Here is a 13,498-nt window from a genome sequence, read left to right on the forward strand (position 1 = left end):
TGCCAAGAATTTAATGAGCAGCTCAGAGAACTGCTGATTGAACTGAAAGTCCCAGGATATGAAGGGAGAGTCTGTCTCCCCTTCTGTCTGCCGCCCAGACCAAAGCACCCACGAAGTCTCACAGCTTCTCTGTTTCATTCAGCAGGATGAAAATTAGAAATCTCTTAACTCAAGAGAACGGATGAAAACTCTTTACTAAACTCAAGGCTGAGTCACAAGATGCTCCTGAAGGGAAGCCTAGGTGTTTTAGGGGATGTCCCTAAATTTTGGAGTGCTTTCAAGGCTCCACAGCCCAATCTAGAGGTGTCTCTGTTAGATGGTATGATCTTAGAGGGAGGTCTCCCCTGGGCTGGTCATACCCTGTGTTTATTAATGACATAGTTGGTGGTCTCTTAAATGCAGGGGGTGGTATAGCTCAGTGGCCTTCAAAGGCAGGCGTGCATCATAGTTAACCTCCAAGGGCTGGTTACCACGCAGAGCACTGGGTCACAGCCCTAGAGTTTCTGACCCGTAGGTCTAGAGCAGGGCCCAAGAACTTGTATTTCTCCAAAGTTCCCAAGGGATGCTCACACTGTGGGTCCTGGGACTACACTTTGAGAACCACTAGTCTAGCCACTCATTTAGTCCTGGGGTGAGACTATCAGGGGTGCAGCAGCCACCTACTGCCACTGAACGTGTTTTGTTTTGGTTTTCTCAGTACTAAGTGAGGGAGTGACGGTGCAGGCTGCGTGCCCCATGGAGACCACCTCATTCAATCCTCACAACTGGGCTTCCCTGGTAGCTCGGTGGTAAAGAAACCGCCAATGCACCAGTGCAGGAGACATGGATTTGATCCTGGATCCAGGAAGATCCCACATGCCGTGGAACAAAAGAGCCGGGATGCCACAACTATTGAGCCTGTGCTAGAGCCTGGGAGTTGCAACCACTGAGCCCACACGCTGCAGCTACTGAAGTCTGCATGCCCAGGAGGCTATGCCCCACAACAGGAGAAGTCACCGCAATGAGAAGCCTGCACACTGCAACCAGAGCGGGGAAATGATGGCTCCAAGAACCTGACAAGTAACATGACTACAATGAAGCGAGACAACTGGGGCATCGCTCTAGAGATTCATGGGCTAGAAAGAATGTTGGAGAGACCTGGAGGCTGTGAACTCCAGGCTCTGTGGGGCGGAGCTGAGCTCAGAGGCCAGGAGGTCTCTGGAGAAGGAGAAAAGCAGCCTGATGAACAAAGCCTCCAGCTATGAGAAGCAGCTGAAATTGGTTCGGCAGAAAAACCACAAGAACATGCTGCTGTCTGTGGCCACCTTCCTCTTCCTGACCCTGGTCTACGCCTCCTGGACCTGGCGAGCCTGAGATTTCTCCAGTCAGCGCAGCAATATTTAACGGAGTCCCAGAGTCGTTATTTCCCTGCTCACTGAAACTAGAGGAAAGCCCACGTGAGCAGAGCCAAAAATAAAAATGGAAAATTAATTATAAAAAGACCCTCACAATTACCCTGTGAGGTTGACACTGTCTCCATTTTACCGATGAACCAGAGAGGAGAGGTGAAGCAAACCTCCTCAAGGTTGCACACTGCTTCACCCAGGAGCGGGTGCATGGCGAGAGAGTCAAAATACTCTGAGTGAATGCATCTGTGAACACAGATGGCTATTTGAACCCACGTCTGATGCCAAAGCTCAGACTCATTCCACCACACTAGCAGGAAGTGCTGAAGGAGGTTATGGAAGGTCTGGGGCGGGAAGGACTGAAGTTTTTCTCTCCCTCCTTCCTCCACTGCCCCCCCCCCACCCCCCTCTTCCTCTCTCTATGGCTTTCTTTTCTCTATGAAAGTAGTGATCTGACTAAAGCTTCTCTGAGTCTCCCGTCAGGGTTCAGGGTCTGACCCAGGGGAGCAGAAATGAAAAGCAGTAGGGAGAAGCTGGTCCCAGAAGGGCTATCGGGGAGAAGTGGGATCACCTGCCATAGGACTGAAGACAAGGCCCAGGTTAAAGGCCCAGATCAGCCCCAGGGCGTCACCCGACCTCATCAGAGGCGAGGCGTCTAGAAATAATTCAGGTAGGTGGGGTGGAGGAAGTGTAGTTGTTTTGGTTGAAAAAACTTAAAAAAAAAAAAAAAAAAAAAGATGTTCTTTTTAGCAATCCAGGGGGTAGGGAAGTTCTCTTTGAATTTGTCACTGTGTACCTTTCATGTATTATCTCTACAAATAGATCACACTAACTGGGCTTCCCCGGTGGCTCAATGGTAAAGAATCTGCCTGCCAACTCAGGAGATGCAGGTTCAATCCCTGGGTCAGGAAGATCCCCTGGAGAAGCAAATGACAACCCACTCCAGTATTCTTGCCTGGGAAATCCCATGGGCAGAGGAGCCTGGTGGGCTACAGTCTGTGGACTCACAGAATCAGACATGACTTGGCGACTAAACATCACAAATTGATGCTTATATTGAAAAATTTAGATTTTACAGATACCCAAACGAAAAAATTCAAAACCTGTTATTCCATGGCCCAGAAATCACCACTGATAATATTTTCCTTTATATTCACTTTATCAACTTACTAATTTATTTCTATGTAAACTTTACAAGAGTAGGTTCACCTTGATCTTACTGTTTTGTTACCTGATTTTTTTTAGCTGTATATCATGACCAAGGTCCTTTTACTGTCTTCTTCAATATCCATGTCAATGGCTGCATGCTCGTCCATTACATACATACACCATAATGGATATACCCAGTCTATTGCCTGATATTAGACTGTTTCCATTATTTGTTATATCAATTTTAGTTTATTTTGCACTAGTACACTTTATTCATTTTGGGGTTACCCATGGTTTAAAAGAGCCTCATTGGATCAAGAGGTAACACAGAGTGAGAAATGAAATATTCATGGAGATGTTTCAGTGTGGGTTTGATTTTGTAATACTTCTTAATTTACGTTAAGTTCAATTAAAACCTTTCTAGTAATTCTATGGAATGTGAATTGTATCTTGGTAAAAAAAATCCTTTCTAGTTGGGAGGTAGAAGACTAAAATTCCAACTGTTGCCACGTGACCTCATGTGGTGTAACCCTTGGTGTGTCCTTTTTCTCAGACACTGGTGCAACAATATGCAACTCTCAGAGTGTCCTGAGGTTCAAACAAGATGATGTATCTGAAGGAATGAATGCTGTTCTCTATTCATAATCACTAAAGCAAGAAATAAGCTATTCCAGATTTTAAAAACTGGGATGTAGCCTTAAGTCAGGGATAAAAAGGAAAAAACTACTGACATGTCAATAATATAGAGGAATCTGAAATACATTATGCTAAGTGGAAGAAGCGAGTCACACAAGGCTATGTACTGAGTTATTTCATTTATACAACATTCTGGAAAAGGTAAACTGAGGGGACAGTAGTTACCAGGGCTAGGAGTGAGGGAAGGGGACTGACTGTAAAAACTCCTGAGGGGGGCTTCCACCTGCCAATGCAGGGGACATGCATGCGATCCCTGCTCGGGGAAGATCCCACATGCTTCAGGGCAGCTAAGCCCACGCGCCACAACTACTGAGGCCCTGTGCCTAGAGCTGGTGCTCCACAACAATCAGAGGCCCAGGCGCCACAATCAGACAAAGCCCCTGCACAGCAGTGAAGACCCAGCACAGCCAAAATTAAAATGAAAAAACAAATCTTAAGAAAAGGCCCATGAGGGGACTTTCCGGGGTGGTGGAAGTATTTTACATGTTGATTGCAGTGGCGGTTACAGTTTTCAAAACTCATTGAACTGTACCCTTAAAAAGGGTGAATTTTACTGTATGTAAATTATGTCTTAGTAACTTTGACTCCCCTCAAAAAAACAAAAAACACTGTTTAGGGAATTCCCTGGCAGTCTAGCAGTTAAGAGTCTGCACTTTACTGCTGAGGGCCTGGGTTCAATCCCTGGTCAGGTAACTAAAATCCTACAAGTCACGGAGTGCGGCCAAAAAAATTTTAAAAAAAGTCTAGTGCTTCTCAAGTATAAAGTATTATCCATCAGGCACTATCTATAGTACTTTTCATAAAAACTCCGAAATATATTTGTGAAACATGGCAAATGTAAGAAATACAATCTCGAGAAGACCAAACATGCTCAGCAAAATAAGTGTTACTGGGTTGCCTTTTGGAAAGCTCGCTTCTACATTCTAACAAATGCTCACGGTTGGGCAGCTGGTCTCACTGGGGAACAGCTGACCATTTGGACTATTTGGGGATTCTCCTTGTCATCACCTGTTTTTTTTTTTTTTTTTTTAACATCACTAGAGGAAAAATAAACAAGGGTGTCAGAACTGAAAGAATAGGAAACGCCTCCTTCCACCCCAACCAGGACAGCCTTTCCCCTTCAGGGAGAGAATACAGGTCTTTCTGGTTGATCTTCTCTTGGCCTGACCACTGCCATCTTAATGAACACCATGCTCCAAAGTAAATAAAATATAAACAAGAATAACCTGCAGCCAAAAACCACCCTAACAGATAGCAGATTCCTTTTTTAAAAAAATTCGTGTTATGTTTTTATTTCTACTTTATTTTGCTTTACAACACTGTAGCAGATTTCTAGTAAGAATAGGAACAAGAGGGGATCAACGCAAAGATGAAGTGCTGACAGTGAAAAAAGAATCTGCTCACAGTACTTTGGTGAAACCCCTGCCCTGCAGTCTGCGGCCCTGATCAATGAGCCTGATCCAATAGCTTGTATTTGTGATGAAATTCCAATACAACCAAGGGATTGAAGTAGTTCCTGGAGTTCATGATGGAATCTGAACTACAAATGGAAGTGAGGATATAATCTCTTTCAGAGAAATAAGGTTGCTGAAAACAAAGGGTCAGTTCTCTGTATGCACAGGGCCCAGCGGAACTCTGGCCCATAGGAGGCGCTCCAAGAATGTTTGTGGAGTCAGGGAACCAGGCATCGGAAGATGGCCCCTGGAAGAAGGGTGCTCAACCCAGCTGCTTCACGCTAAAGACTCATCTACGATCCATGTTAAAAATGATGGACAATCAAACCGGTTTCCCCTGATTTATTCTAAAGCCATGTAGGGAATTGCTGCGTGGTCCAGGGGTTAAGATGCCATGCTCCCACGGCAGCGGGTGTGGGGTTGATCCCTGATCAGGGAACCAAGATCCCACATGCTGCAGTACAGCCAAAAAATAAAAAATAAAGCCATGCAGGTTTGTTAACAGTCTGCCGTGGAGGGTCTACACAGCCTCATTTGAACTAACAACAGGTGAGGGGTGGGATACAGGGAGTTTGGGATTGACATGTACACTGCTATATTTAAAATGCTATATTTAAAATGGATAAAAAATGGAGGACCTACTGTATAAGGTAGGGAACTGTGCCTTATAACATACGTTCCTATTCTATGTAACCGTTAGACTGTTATGTAACAATCTAACTGGGAAAAGAATTTGAAAAAAGGAATAGATACATGTATATGTATAACTGAATCATTTTTGCTGTACTCCTGAAGCTAACGACACCATTGTTAATCAACTATACTCCAGGGACTTCCCTGGTGGCACAGTGGATGGGAATCCACCTGCCAAGGCAGGGGGCATAGGTTTGATCCCTGGTCCAGGAAGATTCCACATACCAAAGAGCCACCAAGGCCAGACACCACACTACTGAGCTCGAGCCCTGGGGCCTCTGAGCCACGACTGCTGAACCTGTGTGTCACAACTACTGAAGCCCGAGAACCTAGAGCCTGCGCCCTGCAGCAGGAGAGGCCACAGCAATGAGAAGCCTGCACCTGGCAACAAAGACTGGCCCTGCTCAGTGCAACTGGAGAAAGCGGGCGCAAAGCAATGAAGACCCAGAGCAGCCAAAACTAAATTAGAAAAATAAAAATGATACTCTAATATAAGTAAAAAAAAAAACACTAACTGACAACAGGGCCTGTTACCCCATTATCAGACAGGGGTAGGAGGGAGTAGAGTTGACTGATATCAGGTGTTGGCATGATTGAGCTGAAAAGCAAACCTCTTATCAAGAAGTTTACACACTAGTGGGGAAGAGAATTCTGGAAACAATGATATTAATTTGATAATCTAGAGCTGACCGTTAGCCAAGCAGACATTGTGCTAAGTGGCCTGTCCAATAACGCTGAGAGGTAAGAACCATACCCATTTTATTTTTCAAAAATTTTTGGCCATGCTGGGTGGCTTGCAAGGTCTTAGCTCCCTGATCACAGATCGAACCCATGCCCCTTGCTGTGGAAGCACAGTCTTAACCACTGGACCTCCCAGAAAGTCCAAGAACTGTACCCATTTTATTATTATTTTTTATTTGGCTGCACTGTGTCTTCGTTGCTGCATATGGGATCTAGTTCCCCAACCAGGGATCGAACCTGGGCCCCCTGCATTAGGAGCTCAGAGTCTTAGCCACTTGACCACCAAGGAAGTCCCATATGCCCATTTTAAAAAGAGGAAACTAAGGTTCTGAGAGGTTAGGAGCTTGCCTGAGGTCACACAGGCAGTGAGTAAAGGGGCTGGGAAAGGAACCCGAGAGATGTGGCTCCAGGACCGCACTCCTGGCCCCTGCAGCCCAGCTATAGGGAGCCGAGGCCTGGAGCTGTCAGGGGAGGCTCTCAGACCTGCCAAGGATGCTACATCTAGAGGTGTGGGGAAGCACTGGATCCCAAGGGCAGGAGAGGCCGATGGCCTCATGGAGGACCAGACCCTCCGGTATAGGACCTTGCCAAGAGGCAGTGGAGGTAGGGCTGTGGGAGACACAAGCAGGGCCAGACTGCCAGGCTTTCGCACTTTATCCAGGACCCCGGCAGAGCCACGAGCCTTTGGATCTGTCAGTTGACATGAGTCTTGCCCAGGAGAATGCTCACGTAGGGTCAGGCCAGGCTATGGAAGCTGGAAAGCTGAGAACTGGGGTGGAGCCAACAGGAAGCCACTGTGGTGGTGCAGGTGGGTAGGAGAGCCTGAACTGGACAGGGCCAGGATCTCCTTGGTCAGAATCCACCCAGTGGAGCCAGGTTCAGGTCTCACAGAGCATCTGATGCAAACCAGCCCTGGGTAGTTCGCTGGGCTGATCCTCTTGGGTCTCTCAGGATTCTGCTGTTTCTGAACCAGGCAGACCCCATGGTTCACAGGGCAGCCTAGACCACTGGCCAGCAACCAATTTCGCTCTCTAGTCTGTTTCCCCTTCAGTAATATGAATGGATTTAATTAGACTGCACTTGAGGTAACTTCCTGTTCTGACAGTCTGTGAATTCTTTTTACATTAGATTCCTATGGTGTCAGGTACATGAAACCTCATGGACACATTTGTAAGTTCTGTTCAAAGGCACTGACTTGCTCTTCTTTGGGACCTGTGGGCAGTGATCTTCAATAAACTGGAACAGGGTTTCCCTGGTAATTCAGCTGTAAAGAATCTGCCTACATCACAGGAGACCTGGGTTCAATCCCTGGGTCAGGAAGATCCCCTGGAGAAGGGAATGGCAGGCCACTCCAGCATTCTTGCCTGGAGAATTCCATGGACAGAAGAGCCTGGCAGGATACATACAGTCCATGGGGTCGCAAAGAGTTGGACACAACTGAGCGAGTCACACACATACTAAAGAGGTGAGTTTGGCACTGTGATGGTTTGGTTTGTGTGTTAACTTGGCTGAGCCTCTGTGCCCAGGTACTTGGCCAAACATTATTCTGGATGTTTCTATTAAGGTGTTTTGGGGATGAGATTAACATTTAAATTTGTGGACTTAAAATCAGAGTAAAGTAGATTCCCTTGCATAATGTGGGTGGGCCTCATCCAATCAGCTGAAGGTCTTGTTAGACCAAAGACTGACTCCAATGCCTCCTCCCAGCAAGAAGGAATTCTGTCAGCAGACTGCCTCTGCACTGGATCTGCAACTTGTCCCTGGGTCTTGAGCCAGCCAGCCTACCCTACAGGTTTTGGACTTACCAAACCTCCATAATCCTGTGAGCCAGTTCTTAAATCAATCCTCTCCTTCTCTTCCTCTCTCTCTCTCTCTCTCTCACACACACACAGCTGGTTCTGCTCTCTGGAGAACACTGACTAATACCTGCACTATTTATCAAAGTTGCAAATGCCGGTCATAACCCAGCCACATATCAGAATATGCTGTAGTCACAGAAAACGATGCAGTCTATTTATGTACTGATATGGAAGGATCTCCAAGATATATGAAGAATAATGTGTACAGTGAGCAAACAACAAAAATATTAAACTTCCTCTTGCTTACATGTGTGTTGTGGGGAACTCTGGAAGGATAGCTAAGAAACTAACAGCAGGGTTACCTGTTGGGGGAGGGCAGTGGGGTAACCGAGAAATGGGAAAGCAGGCGGAGGGGCTTTTTGCTTTATTCTTTCTGTATCCTTTGATAAGTGAACATATTCTTTGACCCAGCAATTCTACATCGATATGTTGGTGGCTCAGTTGGTAAAGAATCCGCCTGCAATGTGGGAGACCTGGGTTCGATCACTGGGTTGGGAAGATTCCCTGGAGAAGGGAAAGACTACTCACTCCGGTATTCTGACTTGGAGAATTCCATGCACTATATAGTCCATGGGGTCGCAAAGAGTTGGAGGAGACTGAGTGACTTTCACTTTCATTTTCATGTTTACCTTATAAATACACTTCTCCTCATGCAACATGGTATGATATATATTAGAAAAAAACATCCAGGGGATTTCCTTGGTGGTCCAGTGGCTGAGAATCCACAATCCCAATGCAGGAGACCCAGATTTGACCCCTGGTTTCAGGGAACTATTAATAGATCTCACATGCTGCAAAGGATCCTGAGTGCCACAACTAAGACCCAGCGCAGCCAAACAAATAAAACAAAAATAAATATTTTTGAAAAATTCAGTTGTAGCATCGTTCATAAGAGAAGAATGGAAAGCACCTAAATACCCATCAGCAGGAAAGCGGTTAAATAAATCATCCATTTGTTACAAAGAATGAGGCTGCTCTCTTTGTTCTGATGTGATTTCCAAATGAAGTGGGAAACAGCAAGATGCAGGATGCTGTGTGTATAGGATGCTACCATTTGTGTGGGAAGAAAAGTCAAATTCTATGCCTATATATTTGTAAAGGCATGATCACAGAATAAACTAAAGACAGGGCTTCTCTACAGGGAGCGGAACTAGGTAAGTGGGGAGTGGGCAGGAGAAGGAATTACTTTACACTGTATTTTTCCAATCATGGGCATATATTATCCATTCAGAATTTAAAAAATTTCTGAGGCGGAGGGGAGAGGTAGGAGGAGGAGAAGTCACATGACAGGTTGGTACTAAAGTTATCTGAACACAAAGTATTCATCTACTCTACTTTTCATATTTTTGACCTGAGTTTCCCCTGAACTGCTCTTACAAACGCCTACTTGGGACTACAGTGAATTTCACTGAAGACCCAGAGCCCTCACTAAAACCAGGAAGATAATTTTTGAAGATGAGAGCACTAGTTCTCTGCAAGGGAAATGACTCTTTAATCCATGCACGCAGACAACCGGATGCAGACCTGTTCTTCAGAATCTTCTTTATTCTTCATCTAACCACCACAGAAGGTCAGCTTGAACCAAAACAAGCTGAAGTAACCTCAAAAGGCCCGCCTCATTACACACAACGGGGCAAAACCTGAAGTGAAGCCTGTTTTTTTTTTTTCAGAGCAGACCCAGCCCATACTTTTACACAGGTGTCCACTGAAGACCGATCAGCAAGGCCCCACCACCACAAACTCCTGTAGGAACTCTGCTGGGAGCTCCCTTTGGGTCATTCATGAAATCCACCTCTTCCTTAGTCATAAATAAGCCCTTGCTGTCTTGTGGAGAAGGTCATCAGTGTTGATATCTTGAGCAACAGACCATTTGTGTACTCTGGAGCTTTGAAGGGGAGGTGACTTGACTTACCTCCTCCCTGCATCTGAGATGCAATCACCTTTCTGAATATCTAAACAGTGACCTGGGAGATAGGTGGTGGAGGGTGCCTCATGAAGACTCTTCAGGGTCATCCTGTCCGGGCTCCTTAAGCACTTAATCCTTTGTTTTTCAGAAACTTTGCACCTGGGCTCCCAAGAGGCAGGCAGGCCCAGAGGAGAGGCCACAGGCCTGGGAACCCAGCAGCCTCTTAGAGCAGGTCACCGGGAAAGAGGAGGAGGGGACAGGGAGGGGGCGAGGTGGAGATGCAAGGTGGGGACAGAAATCAGCTGAAACACTCCATGCTGGTTCTGACTCGCTCCATCTCGTGCAGGAAGCTGTAGAACTGAGGCAAGGTTAATTCTGGGGAGAGAAAACGTGGCTTCAGGTAAATGTTTCCAACTCCACAGAATCATCCAAGAAAACGAATTTACACCCAGCGACTTCCTTTTTATTTTTTGACTTAATACCTCTAAGCAGTTCTGGATGGGTAATTGATCATAATAAAGAACTGAAGCCTTGAACACAGAAAGTTCTCAGCTCCATAAAAAAAAAAAAGTGGAGGGGGGGATTTTAAATGGCATCAACTCCCCAACACAAAGCCATTCAGGACAGCTGATGTGATTCCCATAGCTCCAGAGCTTCTTGCTCTTAGATATTCACCATTCCTACCCCAGGCTTCCCTGATAGCTCAGTTGGAAAAGAATCCGCCTGCAATGCAGGAGACCCCAGTTTGATTTCTGGGTCAGAAGATCTGCTGGAGAAGGGATAGGCTACCCACTAATCTGCTGGAGAAGGGATAGGCTACCCACTCCAGTATTCTTGGGCTTCTCTTGCAGTTTAGCTGGTAAAGAATCCGCCTGCAATGTGGGAGACCTGGGTTCGAGCCCTGGGTTGGGAAGATCCCCTGGAGAAGGGAAAGGCTACCCCCTCCAGTATTCTGGACTGGAGAATTCCATGGACTGTATAGTTCATGGGGTCGCAAAGAGTCGGACACAACTGAGCGACTTTCACTCACATTCCTACCCCACCCTTTCCCTTTAGCAAAAAGTTCATTGACTGTGGGGTCTCCAACTTGCTAATGGCTTATCATTTAGGAGAGCAAAGGTGGAAGAATGGAGATTCCATAGTCCGATTATGGCTTATTTTTATGGAAAAATGATTAGTGGTGGGCTTTAGGAGCCTAAGGAGAAGGAAAATGGCAACCCACTCCAGTATCCTTGCCTGGACCATCTCATGGACACAGGAGCCTGGTGGGCTGCAGTCTATGGGGTCGCAAAGAGTCGGGCATGACTGAGCGACTAACACACACTCAGGAGCCTAATGACTGAAGAATACATGGAAAAAGTGGAAGTATTCAAATGGGAATTTGGACTCACCTATGTATACATTTTCTGTTTGATTTCCTTTCTTAACGACCAACTTTAACTGAGCCAAAAAAGGAAAAAAGAAATAAAATATTTAAATTAAAACGATAACAACTGGGCAAAGAAATTCCTGAAACCTGAACTTTCACGGAAACATTAAACCATCCAGTGTCTTGAGAGTTACTCGAGAGCTGTTTAAATTGTCCAACAGCAAAACTTCTAACAATTCCCATGATGACAGGAACAATCAAAACTTTCAAGAACAACATCCAGATCCTATTCATCTGAAAGTAAGCGTGTTAGTAACCACATCTTTGGCTGACCACATTGCTCTGAAATACACAAGGCACTTCAGTGGAACATGGTTTAATTGTATATTAAAGAAACCCAAGGTAGATTTGGTGGCTTAGATGGTAAAGAATCTGCCTGCAATGCAGGAGACCCAGGTTCAATCCCCAGGTGGGGAAGATCCCCTGGAGGAGGGAATGGCAACCCATTCCAGTATTCTTGCCTGGGAAATTCCAAGGATAAAGGAGCCTGGAGGGCTACAGTCCATGGGGTTGCAAAGAGCTGGACATGACTGAGTGAGTAACTGCATTAGAATATTGTAGAATGTGAGGGCTTCCCTGGTAGCTCAGAGGTTAAAGCATCTGTCTGCAGTGCAGGAGACCTAGGTTCGATCCCTGGGTCAGGAAGATCCCCTGGAGAAGGAAATGACAACCCACTCCAGTATTCTTGCCTGGAGAATCCCATGGATGGAGGAGCCTGGTGGGTTACAGTCCACGGGGTCGCAAAGAGTTGGACATGACTGAGCGACTTCACTTTCACTTTTCATTGTAAAATGTATTTAATACTTTATAACCAAGTCAAAAATCTCCCAATTTTCAGAGATCAGAAAAAGACTTACTTGTAAAAAAATACTTCCTACTTTTTCCAGTTCGCTGCTCCCAGACGTCACTGTGACACAAAAGAGAAAAATAGTAAGTGGCTGGTTGAGGACCAACTCTGAAGAGCCCAATCTTGCAAGTTGTAAAGCAGGAGCCATGTGGGGGCCAGGATGAAGACAGCAGAATGTGCTTTTCAGGAAGTGAACTCACAGATAGCCATGGGTCGAAAGAGCTGCTGAATGTGGACAGTGACACAGGGAAGCAGCTGCTAGACCCAACAATCTTAGGGGACCAAGGATCGCGATTCCCCAGTGAAGTCATCTGAGAGCCTCTGCCACCCAACCCTGCATCATCCAAGTGACCCAGGACTGGCTCTAACTGGTTACCTCCAAATTTCCATTCCATATCTACAAGCTGGTTAATCATCAGAGTCTGACCTATGGCCCATCGAGCGAGGGTGGGGGCATTCTGCTTCCACTGGAACAAAAGCAGAAAGCCAAAGTCATCACAATGGAAAAGTAAAAGAAAAAGCCCTCTTTATTCCACCCCCAATGCAGCATGTTTGGTCTTTACACAGACATGGGCAGAGCGCAAAGGCACTGTGTGCACAGTGGGCTCAGCCTGCGTGCACAGATCCGGGTGGAGAAGGGCGGCAGGAATCTTCTTTTATTCCAAGATTTAATCCAGGTTGGAACAAAAACTGTATGATTTTGTTTGTTTTGTTTTTTGATATTTATATTTAGTCAAAACAGAGGGAAAATATTAGACGCACTGAATAGTGTTTTCATGGATGTATGTCATCTGCATGAAACCAAGTGAAAAACTTTAAGCTGGGAAATGACATATGATGATTGAAGGTTTTTCTTTGGTAGGTGTTTTCCATTTGTATGTTTTCAGGAAATAAAAACAATCTTAAAATTCACTTTGATTAAGAGGGATTCTGATACCTTTTCAGAAAAGTAGACGGCTTTCTCCTCACTGAGACCTGGAAGAGGACAGAAGGGAGACGTGACCACAGGGAAGGGCCATAGGGCCTGTCACCTGAGCAACCTGGGGTGGTCACCTACCCAGAGTCATGAAGTCGGCCCGGACCTGCTCGGCTGTGAGACCCTTCTTCAAGGCACCTGGGAGAAGAGAAAAATCAGTCAGAAAGAGCAAATCAATCAATCTACTGGCAGGAAGTATTTAATGGGCACAACTTAAGTGACAGGGATGACAAAGGGAACACAGAGACTCAGCTCACTGGGCGTGATCTCGGTCCAGCCAGGCAGGAAGGAGATGAGGGGGAACAGGCAGCACGTTTTAGGGGGTGTTTTGGGGCAGATTCCTGAGTAGCTGTAACGGCAAAG

At 45.9% G+C, this 13,498-nt stretch overlaps 1 protein-coding gene and 1 pseudogene across 10 annotated transcripts in view; one reads left to right on the forward strand and one right to left on the reverse strand.

Moving 5' to 3' along the window:
- Window positions 1-13,498, reverse strand: part of COMMD7 (COMM domain containing 7) — a 74,579-nt gene that overhangs the window by 40,036 nt on the left and 21,045 nt on the right. Inside the window, exons 4-9 of one of the 10 annotated variants that reach the window (XM_015099829.3) lie at window positions 13,217-13,273; window positions 13,097-13,134; window positions 12,536-12,626; window positions 12,170-12,219; window positions 11,275-11,323; window positions 9,495-10,258 (exon numbers count right to left, since the gene is read on the reverse strand). In XM_015099829.3, the coding sequence (XP_014955315.1) occupies window positions 10,182-10,258; window positions 11,275-11,323; window positions 12,170-12,219; window positions 12,536-12,626; window positions 13,097-13,134; window positions 13,217-13,273 (362 nt within the window). In that variant the 3' untranslated portion in view covers window positions 9,495-10,181. Of the gene's footprint in view, window positions 1-9,494; window positions 10,259-11,274; window positions 11,329-12,168; window positions 12,627-13,096; window positions 13,135-13,216; window positions 13,274-13,498 lie in introns of those variants that run through there. The other 9 variants (XM_060397701.1, XM_015099830.3, XM_027977072.2 and 6 more) reach the window with 9 other exon arrangements.
- Window positions 1,050-5,891, forward strand: LOC121816205 (coiled-coil domain-containing protein 167-like; annotated as a pseudogene).

Source organism: Ovis aries, chromosome 13 (assembly GCF_016772045.2).
Source record: "Ovis aries strain OAR_USU_Benz2616 breed Rambouillet chromosome 13, ARS-UI_Ramb_v3.0, whole genome shotgun sequence".
Lineage (NCBI taxonomy): Eukaryota > Metazoa > Chordata > Mammalia > Artiodactyla > Bovidae > Ovis > Ovis aries.